At 40.9% G+C, this 25912-nt stretch overlaps 1 protein-coding gene across 4 annotated transcripts in view; it reads right to left on the reverse strand.

The window, feature by feature from the left end:
- Positions 1–25912, reverse strand: part of ELMO1 (engulfment and cell motility 1) — a 910002-nt gene that overhangs the window by 666502 nt on the left and 217588 nt on the right. For all 4 annotated transcript variants that reach the window (XM_063922511.1, XM_063922512.1, XM_063922514.1 and 1 more), the window contains 2 exons: positions 25704–25754; positions 16156–16325 (listed from right to left, as the gene is read on the reverse strand). In XM_063922511.1, the coding sequence (XP_063778581.1) occupies positions 16156–16325; positions 25704–25754 (221 nt within the window). The remainder of the gene's footprint in view (positions 1–16155; positions 16326–25703; positions 25755–25912) is intronic.

The raw sequence follows: 25912 nt of genomic DNA on the forward strand, positions 1-25912 counted from the left end.
CTGTAGACCTTTTTACTGTAGATCTAATAATCCACACCATTCACAGACCTTTCAGTATGGAAAACTCCCTCCATTGCCCTTCTCTCAGTAGAAGTATAGATACAGACCAGAAGGTAAGCAGGCAGCACTTAGAAACAACATAGTAGATAGATATTTCTTGTAATTCTACGTTTCAGTGGTCACAGCAGCTTTCATAAGGAACACCACAGGAATTAAAACCACACATTTCAGCCTTCTAATAAGAGTCCACCATCTGAATCATATAACTTAATCATAGGGGTATATTCAATTGATGTTGGATCCTTTCCGACGGAAAGGAATAGACATCTGAGAATTCAATGAGTGGCCCAATCCGACAGGATTTGGCTGCTCACAACAATGCCAATCTGACTTCTATTAAAGTCAGATTGACATGGTCAGAAACGGGGCCAAAGCCTGCCAGATTTGGCCGCCGCTTCCGACAAAACACGTGGATCCGCGGCTATTCTACCTATCCACGTTTATTGCGATAAGTCAGAATTCCCAACCTGTCGGAAAATCTAAGAGGGCATTGAATAGGTCGGAACCCCTTCAAACCTAAAAAAGTTGGAACCTGCCGTCTCTCCAACAAGATGGCAGTTTCCAACAAGAATTGAATACACCCCACAGTCACATACTACCACTGGGAAACGGGAGCCAGGAGCAAACAAAAACTTCTTGCTAAGTCACCACAGCATAGACATATACAAAAAATATACAGTTACGAGAATAGAGGAAACACAGAAAATAATATATAAAACAAAACACATAACATATTCAAATGTAAACACCTCATATGATCAATATGATAAATACAAAAAGAGGAATACCCCATTTAAAAACAGCCAAAATCTAACAATTGTCCATATATGCAATAAACTCAATTTAAACATTTTGTTGCAGGGAAGTCCTAGATAGGAATGAAACAAGTTTGAACACAGTGTTTAAACATCTGTTGGTATTGACCGCAATCTGAAGTGGGTTGGGTACAAAATCTCGACAGTTGGGATTCCAATGGCCAGAATCCTGACACATCCCAGTAAATATTTTTTCCCTACCCCTAATCCTACCCACGCCTACCCGCAGACTAATCCTAACTTCGCCCTCCCACAGCCTGACCCTAACTGTCCACTCCACAGCCTAATCCTAACCTCCCCTACTACCGCAGCCTAACCATAACACTCCCTCTAGTGTCTAATGCTAACGCCAATCCCTGTACTTACCTCCGGGATGTGTTGGGATCCTGGCCAGGTTGGGAGTTATCACACTGCCTGTTATGGCGGCATATAGCAACTTGAAAAAAAAACACCTAAGTGGCGTTGAAACGTCGGTGAATTGCACTATGCACTTTAATTGTGTTTGCTGTTTACATTGCTGGAATATATGCAACAAGTTGTAAAGTCCGAGGAGTGCTGCCTGGTTCTTTCTCAGCAAGTGGAGTATGCAGCTAAAGGTACCCCAGGGAACCCAGATGTGGAATGTATTTACTAAGGAAGTTATCATGTAGACAAACATGATAACTTAAGGAATAAGGAAGGCACCCCGGCTATTTTGATTGGATCAGTGAGTGCCATAAACAACTGTTAAATATATATATATATATATATATATATATATATATATACACATACATACATACATACATACACACACACACACACACACACACACACAGTGCATCCTGAAAGTATTCACAGCACTTCACTTTTTCCACATTTTGTTATGTTACAGCTTTATTCCAAAATGAAACATGTATTTTTTTTCCCTCAAATTCAACACACAATACCCCATAATGAGAATGTGGGGGGGGGGGAACGTTTGAGATTTTTGCAAATTTATTAAAAACAAAAAAATAAAAATATCACAGGTACATAAGTATTCACAGCCTTTGCCATGAAGCTCAAAATTGAGCTCAGGTGCATACTGTTTCTACTTATTATCCTTGAGATGTTCCTACACCTTAATTGGAGCACACCTGTGGTAAATTCAGTAGATTGAACATGATTTGGAAAGGCACACACCTGTCTATATAAGGTCCCACACTTGACAGTGCATGTCGGAGCACAAACCAAGCATGAAGTCAAAGGAATTGTCTGCAGACCTCCAAGACAGGATTTTCTCGAGGCACAAATCTGGGGAAGGGTACAGAAAAATATCTGCTGCTGTGAAGGTCCCAATGAGAACAGTGGCCTCCATCATCCGTAAATGGAAGAAGTTCGGAACCACCAGGACTTCCTAGAGCTGGCCGGCCGTGTAAACTGAGCGATCGATGGAGAAGGGCCCTAGTCAGGGAGGTGACCAAGAACCCGATGGTCACTCTGTCAGAGCTACAGCAGTCCTCTGTGGAGAGAGGAGAACCTTCCAGAAGGACAACCATCTATGCAGCAATTCACCAATCAGGCCTGTACGGTAGAGTGGCCAGACGGAAGCCACTGCTTAGTAAAAAGCACATGGCAGCCCATCTGGAGTTTGCCAAAATGCACCTGAAAGACTCTCAGACCTTGAGAAACAAAATTCTGTGGTCTGATGAGTCAAAGATTGAAGTCTTTGGCATGAATACAAGGCGTCATGTTTGGACGCAACCATGCACTGCTCATCACCAGTCCAATACCATCCCTACAGTGAGGCATGGTGGTGGCAGCATCATGCTGTGGGTATGTTTTTCAGCGGCAGGAACTGGGAGACTAGTCAGGATAAGGGAAAGATGAATGTAGCAATATACAGAGCCACCTGGATGAAAACCTGCTCCAGAGCGCTCTTGACCTCAGACTGGGGCAACGGTTCATCTTTCAGCAGGACAACGACCTTAAGCACACAGCCAAGATATCAAAGGAGTGGCTTCAGGACAACTCTGTGAATGTCCTTGAGTGACCCAGTCAGAGCCCAGACTTGAATCCTATTGAACATCTCTGGAGAGATCTGAAAATGGCTGTGTACCGACGCTTCCCATCCATCCTGATGGAGCTTGAGAGTTGCTGCAAAGAGGAATGGACGAAACTGCCCAAAGATAGTTGTGCCAAGCTTGTGGAATCATATTGAAAAAGACTTGAGGCTGTAATTGCTGCCAAAGCTGCATCAACCAAGTATTGAGCAAAGGCAAATACTTATGTACATGTGATTTCTTAGTTTTTTTTTAATTTTTAATAAATTTGCAAAACTCAAAAAAAAACAACTTTTTTTTACATTGTCATTATGGGGTATTGTGTGTAGAATTTTGAGGGAAAAATTTATTTATTCAATTTCAGAATAAGGCTGTAACATAAAATGTGGAAAAAGTGAAGCGCTGTGAATACTCTCCGGGTGCACTGTATATACACATATACAGATTTTATATATATATATATATATATATATATATATACATATATATATACATACATACATACATACACACACACACACACACACACACACACACACACACACATATATATATACACACACACATATATACATACATATATACACACACACACACACACACACACACACATACATACACAGTATATATGAAAGAGAAAAAGCAAGGTAAATGTAATAGCTTGCAGCGAGTTCCTGTCAATGTCGGCATCTTGCAGGCTCCTACATTTTCTCCAGAAAGTGTAAAGCTGGGTACACACTGAACAACAGAACGAATCCCCGTTAACCCAGATTGCCGTACACACTGCAGCGATGTTAATAAGGGTAGGAACGATCATGTTCCATACTTCATTAGCATAAACAAGGAGACTAGCAATAACGCTAGGTTTGATGTGCAGCGCATCAAACCTAGCGACTGTCACAAGTGTTCGCAATCCTGCGTACACACTGAGCCATGTAAGCGTTGTTGTTCCAAAACGGCATTTTTGGAACGACATCGCTCCAGTGTGTACCCAGTTTAAGAGAGAAAGGTAGGTCAGATGTGTTTTTATTCTCCAAGTTCTACAGCAGCTACATAATGAGAGAAGGTGCATGTGTGATAGAGGCTGTGCAAAGGAACATGTACAGTATGAAGAAGCAAGTATGAAGAAGAAAAAATAAAAATAATAATCTGCAATGCTCACAGAAAGTACCTGCAAAGATGGCCAATAAGTCTGCTCATAAATCACTAAGGCAAAATGCTTACCACAGGCGTGACACAGTGTTTACTGCCTGTTAAAATTTAGCTGCACCGTACTATTTTCTAGCATCTTATATGACCCCCTCTTACATCTTTGTGCACTCATGTAGCCACAAGTGTTAAAAAGTAGCAACCATAATCTTGTAGCACACATCCTCATCTCCGGATCCCCCAGCCAGCAACCCCCCCCCCCCAATTTCCTCTGTTGTGGGAAGACATTGACGAGGTCATCACTGTGCTCCACACTTCCTATCCAACCTTCTGGAGAGTGTTATGCTACACTCTTCTGAGTATCAAGGAGATCATCAGTATTTCAGGGTCTCCCTGACATTAAGAGAGAGTTAGGAAGTATCCTTTATATGAGCTAGGGACATGTGAATAGGAATGGCCATTAGCCAACCATTGCTGGTTTGCCACCAATGGTCAAGCCTATCAATAGAAGAGATCAGATAGTTCTATGCCATCACTCAGACTTGGAGCACAGAGCTTGGGTCCGCACCAGATGGTACATAAAACACCAACTCTGTGACTGGTCTGCGGACTGAAATTCCCTACAGCAAGAATGGCCATCGATAGGTTAATCACTGCATGACATTGATGTTAACCAATAACCCACCACGGCCATCCCTACATGTGACTATTTCTTGTCTTTAAGAGTAGCTTACAGTAGTTTGAATTGGGCTGGGCTTATAGTCTTTGTTTACATCAACACGGAAAATGATAAATCATATTTTCAAAAGTATTGTATTGCAGTTAGAAAACTTTATTTATTTAATCTAAGTTTTAATTTTCTGTTACGTCCTTGGGGATACTGGGAATCCATTTAGTACCATGGGGTATAGATGGGTTCACTAGGAGCTTTGTGCGCTTTAAGAATTTGACAGTGTGCGCTGGCTCCTCCCTCTATGCCCCTCCTACCAAACTCAGTTTAGTAAATGTGTCCGGAGGAGCCGGTCACAACGCTGGAAGCTCCTGAGTTTTCTGCATTTAATTTATCTGTTTGTTATTTTCAGGCAGGACTGGATGGCACCAGCCTGCCTGCTTCTTGGGACTTGGGGAGGGGGGGGGACGTCCCAAACTCTTGAAGGGTTAATGGTCCCGTTCCCCGCTGACAGGACACTAGCTCCTGAGGGAACTATTCGAAAGCCTTACCACGGTGAGCGTACATTACAGCAGCACGCCGCCACCCCTAACAGAGACAGAAGAAAGAAGAGTGGTGAGTACTAAGCCGGCGTCCCGGTTAGCGGGTCTCTGGCCATTATGGTGGCATGAAGGTACGGAGACGCACGGTTTCTACATGGGGTGGCTGGGTCTCCAGACTCAGTACACAGTGCAGACAGACAGCTTCTGAGGGGGCGAACTGAGTCTCAGTACACTATATGTGTACATAGTACCCAGACTGGTATTACAGACTTAAAAAGGGGCTGACTCCATTTTAGGCACAAAATTAACTCAGCCAGTATAAAAAGAGGGGGAAGACCGCGCGCCATTGAAGGGGCGGGGCTTCACTATGAGTTGATCCAGCAGCTCACCAGCGCCATTTTCCCTCTGCAGTGGACACAGACGTTGACTGACAGGGACGCGCAGCTCCTCTGGAGAGACTCCAAATTACCTCAGCGGTACCAAGGGGTCACGGAAGGGGGAGAGCGATTATTAGTGTACCGAGTCCCTAATCTAGGTACTTAGGTGGTCATTCCGAGTTAATCGCTCGCTAGCAGTTTTTAGCAGCCATGCAAACGCATTGTCGCCACCCACTGGGGAGTGTATTTTCGCTTTGCAGAAGTGCGAACAGCTGTGCAGCAGAGCGCCTGCAAGAACATTTTGTGCAGAACAAGACCAGCCCTGTAGTTACTCTTCGTGTGCGTTGATTCTAACGTTGGTGGATTGGCTTTTGACGTCACACACCCGCTCAGCCATGCCTGCATTTTCCCTGGCACGCCTGCGTTTTTCTAAGCACTCCCTGAAAACGGTCAGTTCAAACCCAGAAAAGGGGGCCTTCCTGTCAATTTTCTTACGGCCGCCAGTGCGTATGAAAACGTCGCTAGAACCTGTGAAAAAACAAAGGCCTTTGTACCCGTACGTCGCACATGCGCATTGCGGTCCATACGGATGCGCAGAAATGCAGATTTTTAGCCTGATCGCTGAGAGCAACGGCAGCTAGCGATCAACTCGGAATGACCCCATTAGTCTGCGACCCGGCTAAGCATGGCAATAGCGGTAAGGGCGCCGTATGATGGCTCCATACTATCTCTGTGTCTACATGGAAGGGCTCTTTGTGGGTTAATTGTGCATTTAACCTTTTCGTGTGTGTGTGTGTGTGTGTGTGTGTGTGTGTGTGTGTGTGTGTGTGTGTGTGTGTGTTCAGTCTCCTGGCATTTGTCTGCAAAAACGTACTTTGGCCCGTATCCTGCATTTTGACTCGGATGATGAAGGGTCAGACATGGAGGAGGTGGATGTGGACTCAGAGGTGGGGGAGGCTACTCTGTCACAGGGAATTGAGGCTCTCATAGAGGCTATCAAAGAAGTTCTGCATATCCTGATAAAATGACAGAGGAGACTGAGGATTTCTTTTTTATATTAAAATAAGATTCCTCAGCCACTTTTCCTGTGTCAAAAGAACTAAATACCCTGTTTGAAGAACCGTGGGTTAATCCTGATAGTAAATTTCAAATCCCTAAAAGGTTGCTATCATCTTTTCCTTTTCCTCCTGAGGATAGGAAAAATGGGAAAATCCACCGATAGTGGATGCATCAGTATCCAGGCTGTCACAAAATACTGTATTGCCTATCCCGGGTGCAGCCGTCCTAAAAGACACATCTGATCATAGAATTGAGACTACACTCAATGCCTTGTATACAGCTGCTGGGGTGGCCCAGAGACCCACTATAGCATGTGGGTGGATTACTAAGGCCATCGCCAAATGGTCGGGTAACCTTATTGAGGTGTTAGATACCTTGCCTCAGGGGGAGATTATTTTACTCCTGCAACATATACAGGACTTGAATTTATGGTGGAAGCCATAAAAGAAATAGGCTTGCTTAATGCACGTACCACTGCTATGGCAGAGTCAGCATGCAGAGGCTTATGGCTACGCCAGTGGACTACAGACACAGACTCCAGGAAAGGCGTGAAAGGCCTACCCTTCACAGGAGAGGCCTTATTTGGAGATGAACTAGACAAATGGATCGCCAAAGCTACTGCAGGTAAGTCCACATATCTTCCTTCTGACGCTCCCCCAGCCAGGAAGGCCTACTCAGGACCTAATCTACAGTCCTTTCGGACTGCCAAGTTTAAGGGCAAAACCAGAGGTTCTTTGACAGCCACCAGAGGCAAACCACGCAAACCAGCAACTGCCGGTTCTCAGGAACAGAGCTCAAACTCTACTTCCTCAAAGCCTTCAGGATGACGGTGGACCGCGATGCCTGGAAGACTGGACAGGTTCGTGTCAGGATCCCTGGGTCATAGATCTTATTTCCCAGGGCTACAGACTGGAGTTTCAGGAACTCCCACCTCACAGATTCTTCAAATCAGGCTTACCAGTTTCACAAGAGGCAAGTATAACTTTACAGGACTCCAGTAAAAAACTGGTACAGACTAAGGTCATTGTTTCAGTTCCACCTCATCTGCAAAACAAGGGGTATTATTCCAAATTGTTTGTAGCACAGAAACAGGATGGTTCGGTAAGACCAATTTTGAACCTCAAGTCGTTGAACCCGTACTTACAAGTGTTCAAATTCAAGATGGAGTCTCTGAGAGCGGTGATCTCAGGTCTGGAGGAGGGGGAATTCCTAGTGTCTCTGGATATCAAGGATGCGTACCTTCACAATCTGATCTGGCCGCCACGTCAGGCTTATTTACGGTTTGCACTGCAGGACTGTCACTACCAGTTCCAGGCCGTGCCATTTGGTCTCTCCACGGCACCGAGGGTGTTCACCAAAGTGATGCCAGAAATTATGTTTCTACTCCGCAAACAGGGATTGAACATAATTCCGTACCTGGACGATCTTCTGATAAAGGCACCATCCAGGGAGCGGTTGTTGGACAGCATTGGCCTCTCAACCAGACTACTCCTGGATCACGGTTGGATTCTGAACTTACCAAAATCTCACCTGGAACCGACGCAGAGGCTTCCTTTCCTGAGAATGATACTGGACACAGAGTCTCAGAGAGTGACTATGGTAACCCAGTCGATGGTTTGGGCTGTCCTGAAGCCAACCCGGATCTCGGTGCATCTGTGCATTCGCCATCTGGGGAAAATGGTGGCCTCTTACGAGGCGATTCAGTATGGAAGGATTCATGCGAGGCCCTTCCAGCTGGAACTGTTGGACAAATGGTCCGGATCGCATCTTCACACGCACCAGAAGATATATCTTTTGCCAAGAGCCATGATCTCCCTTCTGTGATGGCTACAGACTTCTCACCTCGTCGAGGGTCGGAGGTTCGGGATTCAGAACTGGATTCTGCTAACCACAGATGCAAGCCTCAGAGGTGGGGAGCAGTCACCCAGGGGGTGCAGTTTCAAGGAAGATGGTCCAGTCAGGAAGTCGTCCTTCCAATAAACATGTTGTAACTCAGAGCAATCTACAACACCCTTCTGCAGGCCTCATTTCTACTTCGGAGTCAGGCCGTTCAAGTCCAGTCGGACAATGTAATGGCGGTAACATACATAAACCGACAGGGTGGAACCAAAAGCAGAGCAGCAAGGTCAGAGGTGTCAATTATTCTACTCTGGGCGGAAAAACACTTCATTCTGGAAGTAGACAACCGAGAAGCAGACTTCCTCAGCAAACACGACATACACCTGGGGGAGTGGGGCCTCCACCCGGAGGTGTTCCGGTGGTTGATACATTGGTGGGGACATCCACAGATCGACATGATGGCTTCTCGACTCAACGAGAAGCTCAAGCACTATTGTTCCAGGTTGAGGACCCACAAGCAGTGGCGGCAGACACTCTGACAACTCCGTGGGTCTACCAGCTGGTGTACGTGTTTACTACACTTCCTCTGATCACAAGAATTCTAAAGAGAATAAAATGGGAAAAGGGTCAAGCAATCCTTATTGCCGTGGACTGGCCTTCTCGAGATGCTGATCAAAGATCCATGGCCTCTACCTCTTCGCGAGGATTTTCTGCAACAGGGCCCATTCGTCTATCAAGACATACCGTGGCTATGTTTAATGGCATGGAAGTTGAAAGGCTGATTCTAGCCAGGAGAGGGATTCCTGACAGGGTCATCCAGACCATGATCCATGCCAGAAAGGGGGTAATAGCTAAACATTACCACCATATATGGAAGAAGTAGGTCTCTTGGTGTGAGAGCAAACGATATTCTGTGGTGGAATTTCATCTGGGACGTCTCCTGGTTTTTCTGCAGTCGGGAGTGGATGTGGGCCTACACCTAGGTTCCATTAAAGTCCAGATTTCGGCCTTGTCTATTTACTTTCAGAAACAATTAGCTTCTCTCCCTGAGGTCCAGACATTCTTGAAAGGTGTTCTGCACATCAAGTCTCTCTTTGTGCCTCCCACGGCACCTTGGGATCTCCATTTCGTGCTGCAGTTCCTCCAATTGGACTGGTTTGAACAGTTACAGGAGGTTGACGTAAAGTACAGTACCTTACGTGGAAGATTGTCACACTGTTGGCCTTGGCTTCAGAAAGATGTGCGTCAGAGCTAGGGGCGTTATCTCCCAAGAGTCCCTACTTAATTTTCCATGTGGACAGATCTGAACTAAGAACTTGTACGCAATTTCTTCCTAAGGTGGTGTCCGCGTTTCACATCAACCAACTTATTGTGGTTCTGGCTGTTACGGACACCTCTGCTAATTCAAAGTCTTTGGATGTTGTGAGGGCTTTGAAGGTGTATGTAAAGAGAACAGCTCATCACAGGAAATCCGACTTGCTGTTCGTTCTCTATGACCCCAATAAAATTGGGTGTTCTGCTTCAAAGTAGTCAATTGCACGCTGGATCAGGCTCACCATCCAGCATGCTTATTCCACAGCAGGATTGCCGGTTCCAAAATCTGTACAGGCCCACTCTACTAGGTGGGTGGGTTCTTCTTGGGTGGCTGCCCGGGGTGTCTCGGCTTTACAGCTCTGCCGAGCAGCTACTTGGTCAGGTTCGAACATGTTTGCAAAGTTTTACAAGTGTGATACTTTGGCCTCTGAGGACCTTCAGTTTGGTCAATCAGTTCTGCAGGATTCTCAACACTCTCCCACCTGGTTTGGGAGCTTTGGTACTTCCCCATGGTACTAAATGGATTCCCAGTATCCCCAAGGAACTAAGAGAAAATAAAATTTTAATTACCTACCGGTAAATTCTTTACTCGTAGTCTGTAGGGGATACTTGGCACCCGCCCAGTGCTTCGTTCTTCCTGCACTGTTACTTAGTTAAGTATTCTGGTTGGTTCAGCTGTTGCTGTTCCTGGTTTCAAGTTTGGTTAGCATGGCTTTTCTCTTGTTCTGTGTGTGCTGGTTCGTAATCTCACCATTTTCCTTATCTATCCTTCTCTCAAAGTATGTCCGTCTCCTCGGCCACAGTTTCCTAGACTGAGTCTGGTAGGAGGGGCATAGTGGGAGCCAGCGCACACTATCAAATTCTTAAAGTGTCCAAGGCTTCTAGTGGACCCTTCTATACCCCATGGTACTAAATAGATTCCCAGTATCCCCTACGGACTACGAGAAAAGGATTTACCGACAGGTAATTAAAATCCCATTTTTTTTCATCACAATTCAACAGTGAGTAATGTCAACTGTCAAAAGTAAAATTCTAGCAATTACCCTCTTGCGCTATAAAATAAGATATGGCTGATAGTTCAAATAACCAAACTATATAATCCATAAATTTCGTATATTTTAATACATAAATAAAAATCTAGACCGGTCTAAAATATCTAACAGTATATGATCATATATAAAATATTAAAAAATGAATAATAAAAGATATCCCAAGGAGGTGGATCCAAGCAAATTCTGTGCACAGAAATATATGAACATACAGATACACGTAGCTCAGTCCGTATATTCAATTAATTCAAACATATAGCAGCTTTCATTAGAACCCATACAGGAATTGTAGCTCCTTAAAAGTTAATTGGTAACAAAGGGGGTGATTCTGAGTTGTTCGCTCGTTAGCTGCTTTTAGCAGCATTGCACGCGCTAAGCCGCCGCCTACTGGGAGTGTATCTTAGCATAGCAGAATTGCTAACGAAAGCTTCGCTAATTTTCTCGTAACGATTACCCCGCAGTTTGAGTAGCTCCAGACTTACTCAGCCATTGCGACCAGCTCAGTCCTTTTCGTTCCTGGTTTGACGTCACAAACACACCCAGCGTTCGCCCAACCACTCCCCCGTTTCTCCAGCCACTCCTGCGTTTTGCAACTGGAATGCCTGCGTTTTTCAGCACACTCCCATAAAACGGCCAGTTTCCGCCCAGAAACACCCACTTCCTGTCAATCACACTACGATCAGCACAGCGAAGAAAAAGCTTTGTTATGCCGTGAGTAAAATACCTAACTTTTGTGTAAAATAACTAAGCGCATGCGCTCTGCTAACTTTGCGCATGGCACAGTAAGCGACTAATCGCAGTATAGCGAAAATCGGCAACGAGCGAACAACTCGGAATCACCCCCAAAGTTCCTTATTGTATTGCCCATTAGCAAGGACAGAAAAGTTAAATGGAAACCTGCTCCAAACTGGAGTCTTACGTGTAGCTCCGGTCAGCGGTGTTTAGCACAGGGGAAGTCCCAGTAGTGAACGAGACAGTCCCAGGCTGCGGGATCCTGCGCCTGCACTGCCGCCCGCTTGTAGCGATGATGTCCGGCCACGAGACTCAATGAGTCCGCACCACTTCAGTGCCGCTTGCAAGCACCCAGGTCGCGATCTCTTTCCTCCCAATTACTGTCCGGCTGGTGACAATAGCAGATGTCGGCAGTAGAATACGGGTTCAGATGGCAATGTTAGGGTCCAATAATTCCACTTCTGACTCGTTTCACTCCTTTAGCAGGAGCTTTATCCAAGAATTCTTGGACCGCGACCTGGGTGCTTGCAAGTGGCACTGAAGTGGTGAGGATTCATTGAGTCTCGTGGCCGGACATCATCGCTACAAGCGGGCGCCAGTGCAGGCGCAGGATCCCGCAGCCCGGGACCGCCTCGTTCACTACTGGGACTTCCCCTGTGCTAAACACCGCTGACCGGAGCTACACGTAAGACTCCAGTTTGGAGCAGGTTTCCATTTAACTTTTCTGTCCTTGCTAATGGGCAATACAATAAGGAACTTTGTTACCAATTAACTTTTAAGGAGCAACAATTCCTTTATGGGTTTTAATGAAAGCTGCTATATGTTTGAATTAATTGAATATACGGACTGAGTTACGTGTATTTGTATGTTCATATATTTCTGTACACAGAATTTGCTTGGATCCACCTCCGTGGGATATCTTTTATTATTCATTTTTTAATATTACATATATGATCATACATTGTTAGATATTTTAGACTGGTCTAGATTTTTATTTATGTATTAAAATATACAAAATGTATGGATTATATAGTTTGGTTATTTGAGCTATAAGCCATATCTTATTTTATAGCGCAAGAGGGTAATTGCTAGAGTTGTTGTGGGATTAGCACATGGGTTATCCGGTGCTAATCATTTGACTTGATTACCCCAAGTCAGTAACTCTCCTGCAGCTTGTGAAATTTCTTTACATTATTTATCTGTGATCAGTTATCTATCAGTGATTTAATTAGTGCCTGGTTTCAGTTTTTGTGTTTGTGTCAAAAGTAAAATGCAGGTGTATTACTTGTACCTGCTACGCCTGGAAAGGCTGATCTGAAGTGGCAAGTGCAAATAGTTAGTGTAGCATGCTACATGGATATACAGCCCTGTTAGACTTGGCTGCTGCTCCAGATGAGACTCTTAAAAGGTGCAATAAGTGCAGCACCATAAGCTACACAATAGTAGTTTGACCAAAACTGTGAAAATATAAATACCAGCAAGGCTTGGTTTGGGCATGATAATGTTTGTAGAACTGGCACTTGTATGACTGACAAAGCATATTGGTATTTGTGGAACTGTAAGTGCTAGTATTCCACTGAAAATATAGGTTACAATGAAAACATAATCAGAGAACTTGGGCCCTCATTCCGAGTTGTTCGCTCGCAAGGCGAATGTAGCAGAGTTACACACGCTAAGCCGCCGCCTACTGGGAGTGAATCTTAGCTTCTTAAAATTGCGACCGACGTACGCGCAATATTGCGATTACAAACGAGTTAGCAGTTTCAGAGTAGCTCCAGACTTACTCTGCCTGTGCGATCATTTCAGTGCTTGTCGTTCCTGGTTGACGTCACAAACACACCCAGCGTTCGCCCAGGCACTCCCACCGTTTCTCCGGCCACTCCTGCGTTTTTTCCGGAAACGGTAGCGTTTTCAGCCACACGCCCCTGAAACGCCGTGTTTCCGCCCAGTAACACCCATTTCCTGTCAATCACATTACGATCGCCGGAGCGAAGAAAAAGCCGTGAGTAAAAATACTTTCATCATAGTAAAGTTACTTGGCGCAGTCGCAGTGCGAACATTGCGCATGCGTACTAAGCGGATTTTCACTGCGATGCGATGAAAAATACCGAGCGAACAACTCGGAATGAGGGCCTTGATTTTTTTTTAAAACGCAATCATTCACAATGTGAATACGTTAAGGGATCATGAATGGATGGGGATAATTTAGACCTGATTGCTAGGGTGCGTTTTTTGCATCCCTGTGATCAGATATTCGCCGCCTACAGGGGGCAGGTATATGGCGTGTGTTGGTGTGCGTTCGCTTTTGTAGGAGACCACACAAACATCAGTTTGTGTAGTCTCTGCACTGCACAGGACTTACTCAGCCGCTGTGATTGTTTCATGCTGATCTGGGCCGGAGCTGACGTCAGACACCCTCCCTCAAAACGCCTGGTCCCTCCTGCGTTTTTCCTGACACTCCTGTAAAACGGTCAGTTGCCACCCACAAATGGTCTCTTCCTGTCAATCACCTTGTGATCGCATATGCAATCGCTTTTTTCGCACCATCCCGTCGCTAGGCACCGATCGATACCCGGTGCAGTCTTCCGACGCGCTGGCGCATTGCGTTGCATACGAATGCTCAGTTCAGATCTGATCGCCCGCTGTGCAAAAACGCACAGCAACGATCAGGTCTGAATTACCCCCAATGTGCAAATAGAAAACAAAGTCAAAGCAGCTTGCATCTGATTGGCTAGAGAGTCTGAGAATGGCTCTGATTGGCTATTAATACTTTAAGTTCTAGAGGTTAATCAAGTTAATTAATTCATGTTGCAGTTCTGCCAGTAGTATTATGTATTATTTTTTTTTCAATCCATATGGGCTACTTTAGCAAAGAGAATAGAACAATCCTACAGATTTAGGAGTCTAATTAAGGTGCTTTAGGAGAGTATTTTATTTTAAGTACTGTTTGTGTTTAAGAACTGGTGTCTGGTCAAATTAAGTTATTATTGTGAAACTACATGTTCCAGCAAATCTTGGATACTGGTGCTTGGAAAGGGGTGGCCTGGTTTTTAGTGTTTCTAATTTCTATAGGCAACTTAGAAACATAGAATTTGACAGCAGATAAGGACCACTTGGCCCATCTACTCTGCCCATTGCCCCATCTAGTCTGCCCACAGTGTGGTGTTTGATGCTAAATGTGCCGGGGGAGCTGCACACACTGTAGAGGGAGACATACCTAGCAAGATGCAAAACTACAATTTTGCCTTACTAGGATTACACCTAGATTTGGCTGCAAATCTCTAAGTCAGACCCTTAATTTTTAAAAATTGGTTGCATAATAAATATGTTTTTGTATCTAGGGAGGAAACTCGGGGTCTGATGCAGTAAGTAAGTCCAGATCCCTCTGTTTAGAGTCAGACCTGGAAGAATTACTGCAAAATACAAAGTAGACTTGAGTAAAGTGTCAGTCTGCAATCTGCATATACTTAAAACCTTGGGTGTAAGTTTTAGGTAATGACTGCTTATACACTTGTATGATGGTCACTGTATATTTGTAATCCAATATGGTGAAGTTTCTGCTGTGTGAGCTAACAAAAAAAAAACTGATGTTAAAGTCTTTTAAAGGCCAGTAAGAAGTTGAAATCTGGGAGAAGTAGAGTATCCATATCTAGAGCACAGTACCCAAGGGTAATTAATGCTTTGTATAAGAACAGTCATGCACAAACCAAATTACAGATACGTTTCTGCAGCTTTGCTGTATGCCAAAACGTTTCTATGTTTTTTATAGGCTTCAATGTTCTGAGTATTTGTGGATTTGTGAACATTTGTTCTATCATGATGCCAACTTTCTTAACCTAAATAGCTCTTACTTTATTCTGTCAACATACGGAGAACATTCTTTGGTAATTCTTACTAAAATAACCAACCATAACCTAAATACATAAATAAATGCCACAAGAGAGCATTACTTGGCAATCCTCAATTTCCAATAATTCATACTGTAGTGTCACCTGTATTATCTGACTAATGGGAATGAATTTACACTGTAGATCATCATTACTACCAGTTGCCAGCAGAAATTATTATAAGTGCTTTTGTAGGCTGAAGAAAACTTCAGGTCCTTATTGGTTGGCTATGCGTATATTATATACAGTAAACAAAGAAAAAAAAACTTAAAAATAAGAATATAAAATAAATATAAACAAAACAGAATTATGAAAAGGAAATACCTTGCAATTACAGTCATTTCAGTTCTCCATATAATGGACTTTTCAATTAATAATTATATATATATATATATATATATATATATATATATATATATATAATTATTATTATTTTTTTAACCATTTAGTAAAAATAAAGATCTACTAAAATTTGAAAAACAAAATAGAATGTCCTAAACTGCATTTTTTTAAATGTTAGAAAGGCAAGTACTGTATTATTACTTTAGCCAAAAGTTTAATTACATTTGTTCACAAAAGAGACCACCACAGTGCTGTGTTTTTGTAACCATGAGACATGCGCACTAGAAGAGACTTACTCTGGGTCACTTTCCACCATCTGTGTGAGAAGGTAAATGCCATCCAAGTTTATAAATTCTTGTGCAAAAGTAATATCTCGTGAATATTTGGCCAAATCCTTTAGTCCTTCTAGCTTGACATCCATACTGGAAGACTGGACTCTGTCATGGAGCCTCTGGGCATTGGTAGCCTAAGCACAGACATAAATGAAGATAACTGTGTTAGTACATATCAGGCCATCTCACCACTCAACACATACATATATATATATATATATATATATATATATATATATATATATATATATATATATATATATATATATATATATATATAAACCAGAAAAAAGAGGCGGCACTCGGAGACTTAAAAGTGCAAAACAGAATTGTATTTCCACAAAAGAAAACTAACGTTTCGGGGTCACAATACCCCTTTGTCAAAGTTCACTTTGACAAAGGGGTATTGTGACCCCGAAACGTTAGTTTTCTTTTGTGGAAATACAATTCTGTTTTGCACTTTTAAGTCTCCGAGTGCCGCCTCTTTTTTCTGGTTGTGGATTTTCCCTGGAGGGCACCGGAGCCTGCATACGGAGGATAGTGGATGTGCCGGTCCGTATGGACTGTATATATATATATATATATATATATATATATATATATATATATATACATACATACATACATACACACACACGAGAATTCCACGTGGTGGGGGGTGCACTCTCACTGTATATAAAGTCCACACATTTCTTCAATAGAAAATTTTTATTGTAGCCTCAAAGGTTTCGACGTTTCGATCCAAAAACCAGAAACCTTTGAGGCTACAATAAAAATTTTCTATTGAAGAAATGTGTGGACTTTATATACAGTGAGAGTGCACCCTCCACCACGTGGAATTCTCGTCTACATTTGCGGACATTTCGTCTGTCGGGAGCACCCACCATTAGGAACTTTGATGAGAGTGCAGAACCCTCTTGTTTTTATATATATATATATATATATATATATATATATATATATATATATATATATATATATATATATATACACATACAATATCTCTCCAGATTCTGACCACAAAGTGATAAAAACAATAGAATTTATTCACATATTATCTATGTACATTATACTTTCAGTAAACATAGATTATCACATAAAATCCAATGGTGGATACAATAAAAATGCAGTTTACAATTTTGTTGAAGACATGATAAAGTCAGTATATCCCATCAAGTAGTATAATTTATAGGATGCCTGATGTTTTCACAAGAAACAATACCCGACGCGTTTCGTCCTCACGGACTTCATCAGGGGTTCATGTCTATATAACAAATATGAATCAAATAAGCTATTTTTTCTCAATAAACCATGGTGATCATAATCTGAAATGGTGTTTATATACATACCAATCAAAGTAGGGGCCAAAAACCGATTTTAGCGGTATAATTAGTCCCACAAACAATTTCTGAAAGAACCATATCATAATGAAATTAATTAATTAATTGCATGATAGGGGTAATTACATAATCCACTACTATAAAGGGAGGGGGGAGCGGAAAATAAACCTTAAATGGATCTCTATAGATGGATTAAATGGGTCTCATTAATGATCATGAAAATAATTATAAATGGACGTAACCAAATCGGTAACACACTATTATAAAGACATATGATATTATCTACAATTATATAAATGTTGGGATTCATAAAGTTAATATAAGAGACCATATATGTTGTTATCAGTGTAGACAATAACAACATTATTCAGGGATCTTCCATACAATTGTGCCTCATATCACTATCGAATAATTACAATTGATCTAAAATGTTGATATGTACATACCAAAATGGTTTAAAATCAAATGATCACGCTGAATGTATCAGTATTCACAATAGGTCCAGCCTATAATACAAATGTCAGCTTCATAGGTCAATTTGTCCTCTATAAAAATAGGGTATATCTCACTCCAAAGGAGGGCAAAGAAAATATTTAATTTATACATACCCTCATGGGAGTGCAAACAGTAAGTTTGTGCTGTTATAATCCCTATTTGTTATAATCACATTAGTAATGTTCAGCCTAAAAAACAATTAATAATAATCTTATGCTATTTTCCAAAAGAATTCCAGGCTCCCACATATCAATGGAGCTGCATTCACATCATTTACATGGCAGATAATGATTAATTATTGTATTTCATTAAATAATAAAAATGGGACATTTAACATAAAAAATGTTTTTTTCATAATCAATCCCAGTTATTATAATAACTGGGATTGATTATGAAATATTAAATATTTTCTTTGCCCTCCTTTGGAGTGAGATATACCCTATTTTTATAGAGGACAAATTGACCTATGAAGCTGACATTTGTATTATAGGCTGGACCTATTGTGAATACTGATACATTCAGCGCGATCATTTGATTTTAAACCATTTTGGTATGTACATATCAACATTTTAGATCAATTGTAATTATTCGATAGTGATATGAGGCACAATTGTATGGAAGATCCCTGAATAATGTTGTTATTGTCTACACTGATAACAACATATATGGTCTCTTATATTAACTTTATGAATCCCAACATTTATATAATTGTAGATAATATCATATGTCTTTATAATAGTGTGTTACCGATTTGATTACGTCCATTTATAATTATTTTCATGATCATTAATGAGACCCATTTAATCCATCTATAGAGATCCATTTAAGGTTTATTTTCCGCTCCCCCCTCCCTTATAGTAGTGGATTATGTAATTACCCCTATCATGCAATTAATTAATTAATTTCATTATGATATGGTTCTTTCAGAAATTGTTTGTGGGACTAATTATACCGCTAAAATCGGTTTTTGGCCCCTACTTTGATTGGTATGTATATAAACACCATTTCAGATTATGATCACCATGGTTTATTGAGAAAAAATAGCTTATTTGATTCATATTTGTTATATAGACATGAACCCCTGATGAAGTCCGTGAGGACGAAACGCGTCGGGTATTGTTTCTTGTGAAAACATCAGGCATCCTATAAATTATACTACTTGATGGGATATACTGACTTTATCATGTCTTCAACAAAATTGTAAACTGCATTTTTATTGTATCCACCATTGGATTTTATGTGATAATCTATGTTTACTGAAAGTATAATGTACATAGATATGTGAATAAATTCTATTGTTTTTATCACTTTGTGGTCAGAATCTGGAGAGATATTGTATGTATATAACATTTTCAGCTCCCTTTTGATATTTTGTTTCTGTATTTCTTTTCTGTACTCTATCTAACAGGGAGTACGTCATTAAGGTTTAGAGCTTTCACGTAGCGCATAATTAGGTCTACACCATTTCCATATATATATATATATATGTCAAAAATAAGGAGAGCGCACCAGTGAATAATAATAAAAGGTAACAATTTACCTATGTAAATATCCACGTACATGTAGGTTTAGATTAATGCACTTAGCCACTCTCTCCGATAACTGCCGCCACGGTATACTCCTTCGGCCAGCGGGGTATTTCTCTCGGAGAAGCCGTCTGCTCTGTATCAAACGGGAACCAGAACTTCGTCTGTAGATGCAAGCCACGCCCAACGCGTTTCGTCACTTGGGGACTTCGTCAGGAGCTGTGTTATTGGATCCTCAATGTTCACCTTTTAACCGTTGCTTTTTGCACTGATTGGTTAATTGCTTTAGGCTAATTTCTAACACTAATTACATTGTTTTTTAACCTCCTCTCTGTAATTTCATATACATTTGACAGAAACTCATAATTCACATAAGTAATAACAACTCGCAACAATAAAACTACCAATACTATTATAATGACTTAAAAAATATTTTTTTGTCCAAAAATCATAACTGATTAGCCACCATACGATGCTATTCACGCTACTGGCCCCTTTGATTATTGTGCCTTAGTTTTTTCACATGGTTCCAATTTAGCTTTTCTCCTAATGGCTTGCAGCAAGAAAGACGTTTTTTTCAGCGGGGACAGTATGGGAGGGAAAGGAATCAGATAGGAGATATGGTGAGTGTAGCAAGTCCGAACACATATGGGAAAAGAAAAAAGGAAGATGTAGGAGAGGTAAGAGAGGTGGAAAAAGAAACAAAAATGAGAAAACAGGGACCAAGGGACAAGTAGGGGTATTTAATTTATCAGAACATATATTAACAAAACATGAAAAACAGCTGTTATCAAAAGGGTTAACGTTTGTTCCAAACAAATCCCCAGATGGATTCCAATTATTCATAGACACTAATAAATTTGTTAGAAGTTTAACTTTAAAACGCCATTTTAATAAAGATAATAAAGATAAAGTGGTAGAAGAAGTTCAGGCAGAAAAAAGGGTTTTGAAGAAAAAGTCCACGTTCTATCCAGTTGAATCCAGAGGCAGCTATATTGAGACATTTGCTAGTTTGGTTCAAAAGGACATGGATACTTTATGTAACAATGTTGGCAAAACAAGGGATAATTTAAGTAGAGGTGAAAGGGAAGCAATAAAAACTTTGGAAAAAAATAAGCAGATAGTAATAAGATCTGCAGATAAAGGGGGAGGGGTGGTATTACTGAATAAAATAGACTATGAGGCAGAATGTGACCGACTCTTAAGTGATGTGAATACATACGAACGGTTGGAGAAAGATCCCATAGAGAGAATATTAATAGAAATTAACCATCTGCTAACTGAAGGTCTGAGTAATGGAGTGATCACCCTGGATGAATATAATTATATGATAAATACTAAACCTATAACCCCCATATTCTATAGTGTGCCAAAGATACATAAACGACTAGATAAGCCCCCAGGGCGCCCAATAATATCGGGGATCAATTCTGTTAGTTCGAAAATATAGGAATATGTAGATATCCAAATAAAGCAATATGTCACGCAATTGGATACATTCATTAAAGACTCAACACAGGTATTGGGAATCTTAGAAACATTTAAATGGGAGGCTGATTTTTTCTGGGTAACGATAGACGTTGAGGCGCTCTATACGTGCATACCTCACCAAAAAGGTCTAGAAGCGGTGGGTGGATTTTTAGATAGAGATCCTGTGGTCGATAGATTGAAGAAAAAGTTTATCCTAGATTGTATAGAATATATACTAACAAACAATTATTTCCGGTTTAAAGACAAGTATTATATACAACGAAGGGGTGTGGCCATGGGAACCCCGTATGCCCCGAATCTGGCTAATTTATACTTGGGAAAATGGGAAATGGAAATGATACAGAACAATAATCCTTTTAAAGATAACATACAGTTATTTAAAAGATTTATAGATGATATAGTGATTGTATGGAAAGGGGCAGCCTCAGTATTTGAGGAATTTATGACATATCTACACACTAATATTTATAATCTTAAATTCACGTCTAACATAAATAAACAGAAGATAGAGTTCTTAGATTTAGTCTTGGACAGTACAAGTTGTGCAAAAGGAGATCAAGTAGTTACATACACGCACATTAAGAAGGTGGATTGTAACAGCTATGTTCATTTTGATAGCTGCCACCATAAAAAATGGGTTTCAAACATACCATACTCGCAATTTATTAGATTGCGGCGTAATTGTTTAACAGTAGAAAAATATAATGAGCAAGCAGAAATATACGGGCAACGCTTTAGAGAAAAAGGTTACCCGGAAGGGTTAATAAATGACTCAATACTGAGGGTTAGAAGCCGAGATAGAAAAGATCTTGTGAAGTATAAAAAGAGGGAGTCAACAAATAAGTTCTGTAACATTCCGTTTGTCACAACATTTAATAGCAAATTGGGAGATGTCACAAGAATTCTTGAAAAACACTGGGGGGGTGTTAGAACTAGACCCAGTATTAAAGGGAATATTACCAGATAAACCGCAAGTTATATGCAGAAAAACAAAAAATCTAAAATCAATAATAGCACCCAGTAACCCTTTAACTGAAAAGAAAGAGGGATGGTTGAGCAATTTGCAGGGCTTCTTCCCCTGTAATAAGTGTAAAATATGTAAATTGGCAAGTAGGGACAACAAAAAGATCTGGAGTCATGACAAACAAAAATCATGGATGATAAAAGGGAAACTAAATTGTCTAAGTACACGTTATATACATGTTGGAATGTAAATGCGGGAAGAGATACACAGGAAAAACTAAGAGGCAGCTCAAAATAAGGATTTTGGAGCACACAAGAAATATTAATAACAAAGTACTCAATCATAGTGTGCCCCGTCATTTTCAGCAATGTTGTGATTCTAGGATAGAGAATTTATCATTTAAAGCAATAGAGCAAGTACATTTAGGTAATAGAGGGGGAGACATTCTAAAGCTGTTATCACAACGGGAAACCTTCTGGATCTACACGCTAGGCACATTAACCCCAGATGGATTGAATGAGGGATGCGACATCGTACCGTTTCTGTTACACTGATAGGGAAAGAAATCCGAGTGTAGTCCCTATCGTAGTTGGTGTTAGCACCCGATGGGGAGTGGCGAACACTCGGAAATCATGTCCTGTCAGAACAGATCAGATGTAACGCTCCGGTCTTCATGAGAGTCTGGTTATTAGTAGGAAGGGGGATATAGAAGTAGGAGTATATAGATTTTAGATTGGACTGAATAGATATGTGTATCAGTCATATTTCAGTATGTCTTTTTTAAAATTATTGTATTATTATTAAGAGAGAGAAATGTCTATGATGTATTAAATAAATATGATATAAATTTGTGAGCCCTAAAAACATATACTGATAGCTACAAGCGAATGCTGCTCGTTGCAAAGACAATTAGAAAAGCTAAATTGGAACCATGTGAAAAAACTAAGGCACAATAATCAAAGGGGCCAGTAGCGTGAATAGCATCGTATGGTGGCTAATCAGTTATGATTTTTGGACAAAAAAAGATTTTTTAATTCATTATAATAGTATTGGTAGTTTTATTGTTGCGAGTTATTACTTATGTGAATTATGAGTTTCTGTCAAATGTATATGAAATTACAGAGAGGAGGTTAAAAAACAATGTAATTAGTGTTAGAAATTAGCCTAAAGCAATTAACCAATCAGTGCAAAAAGCAACGGTTAAAAGGTGAACATTGAGGATCCAATAACACAGCTCCTGACGAAGTCCCCAAGTGATGAAACGCGTTGGGCGTGGCTTGCATCTGCAGACGAAGTTCTGGTTCCCGTTTGATACAGAGCAGACGGCTTCTCCGAGAGAAATACCCCGCTGGCCGAAGGAGTATACCGTGGCGGCAGTTATCGGAGAGAGTGGCTAAGTGCATTAATCTAAACCTACATGTACGTGGATATTTACATAAGTAAATTGTTACCTTTTATTATTATTCACTGGTGCGCTCTCCTTATTTTTGACATTACCTAGAAATCCCCGACTCCTGGCAGGAGTGGATGAGCGGGCACTACATGAGTTAACTAATAAACTCTGGACATACTAGTGTGCGCGGATCAGAATTCTACATTATATATATATATATATATATATATATATATATATATATATATATATATATATATATATATATATATATATATATATATATACATACTCCGCCTGGAATCACGGCACTGGAGACAGTTTGTACATGAGCAAATTGTATTCAGGTAGACGCACGTTTCGGAGCTACAGCTCCGTCCTCAGTACCTTACAAGATCAAGATTTTCTGATCTTGTAAGGTACTGAGGACGGAGCTGTAGCTCCGAAACGTGCGTCTACCTGAATACAAGTAATTTGCTCATATACAAACTGTCTCCAGTGCCGTGATTCCAGGAGGAGTGCATGTGATTTTACACTGCTGCACGGAGACTTGTTGCTGTTTCAGAGTTGGAGTGCCGGCTGCTATGGACTACACATATATATATATATATATATATATATATATAAAAAAATATATATATATATACATACACATACACACACACACACACACACACACCTCTGTAGTGCTCTCATTAAACAAATAATGGCAAATTAAAATGGAAGCAATGTTTTCTTTCATAATTTATCGTAAACCTTTAAGATATATTTCTTCATATTAACTGAAACTGATGTTTAGGCAATATTAGCGATGGACATAGACTGGTTCACCATTTATGGCGTCATTGGCACTTTACATTGATGGCCGCATACCATCAATGGCTTCCCCCATGGGCATCACTACTGTGGGATATGGTAATGTGATGGACCAATAAGGGAAGGGGCATGGCTAAGCACTGCGTGATGGGGTGGATCTAATCAATGTGCAGTGGGAGGTAAAAAAAACACATTACAAATATTGGGCCTCAGCCATCAATTGGAAAATAATCAACCATCTATGGTAAAGCATCAGTGGTCGATGGTCATCTATACTTCATATCTAGAATCTCCCCTCTCTTGCATACTTTACCAACAGAGCAATACTATTGACAGTGCTTTTTAAAATTACTTTTTCCTTTCTTTCTTTCTGTTAGTATGAAGGCAGGTTTTAATGTAGTTTCTAACAGCTTGTAAGACAAATACACATATATACACAGATAAACAAACACATATAGACTACTTGTCTGACAAGCAGCTTTATAGGAGAGTTAAGGGCCCTACACACTGCCAGATTAAATGCACAATATGAACGTTCTCGATTATTAATGAACGAGAACTCGTTCATATCGTGCATTGTGTAGGCACCAATGATTAACGATGCGCGGCCCTGCGCTCGTTAATCGTTGGTGCCCCGTCGCTTATGCATGCAGGCCAATATGGACGAGATTGTCCATATTAGCATGCAGTGCTATGGAGCCGGGTGACGGGGGGGGAGTGAAGAAACTTCCCTCCCCCCGTCACCTCCCCCCTGCCATCGGGTCGCCCATTGGCCGTCCCCGCCATCGGGCAGCTCCGCGGCGGATCGGTAAGTGTGTAGGGCCCATAAGACCTGTCTTTGGACTCGCATAAAAAGAATGGGACAATAAACAACTAATTTTAGTTAACATTATCTATAGTATTATTAAGGGATCCGGTATGTGTTACAGGCAGATTGTAAGTCGGCTGTCAGTATACCAACAGTGGCATCCCATCTGCCGTAATCCTCGAAGAGAGTCCCCTCACGGGCCTGCCGTGCTTAAGGCCCAGCGGCTTGCTTCATTCGCCACAAGCTCTATTCTCACTCAGTTGGTGGCGTGGACCCACCAACCAAGAAGTAGGAGAACAGGGCGACGGTCGGGATTTCCTCTGTTGGCATTTCACCGGCAGTCGGGATTGAGGCGTCGGTCTCCTGAATGCCGGAATCCCGACAGCCGGCATTTTACCTGTATCCCTTGTTAAGTGACGTGTTTGTAAATTTGGTTAAAAACATATTTGATTGTGCTCAATAATTCCTAGCATTTAAAAATTACAATATCTACAAATGACATTCACTTTATTATGTTTTAAACAGACGTTTTTTTTTGTTTTTTTTTATTTTGTTTGCTTTTTTAAATCATTTTAAACTGTTCTGTCCATAATATAACTCTTTGCTCTTATCCACATTTATTGTCTCTTTCTAAATCGACCTTGCTTGTACTTTATCCAAATATTCAGTATGTACTCACTGGGGAGTCTGTTAGCCGAAGAATTGCTCCATTTTTTATCTCGTTGCGATTCTAAGACAATTAAAAAAAAAACATAAGAAACATGAGTGTACAGTATATAGTTGTAATTTATAACATTGCTATATTGACTTATCATAGTCGTGTATGAGCTACTACAATTTAATGTAGCTGTATTTGTGTACGATGGTTGGTGAATGCTATGGAATATG

Source organism: Pseudophryne corroboree, chromosome 5 (genome assembly GCF_028390025.1).
Source record: "Pseudophryne corroboree isolate aPseCor3 chromosome 5, aPseCor3.hap2, whole genome shotgun sequence".
NCBI lineage: Eukaryota > Metazoa > Chordata > Amphibia > Anura > Myobatrachidae > Pseudophryne > Pseudophryne corroboree.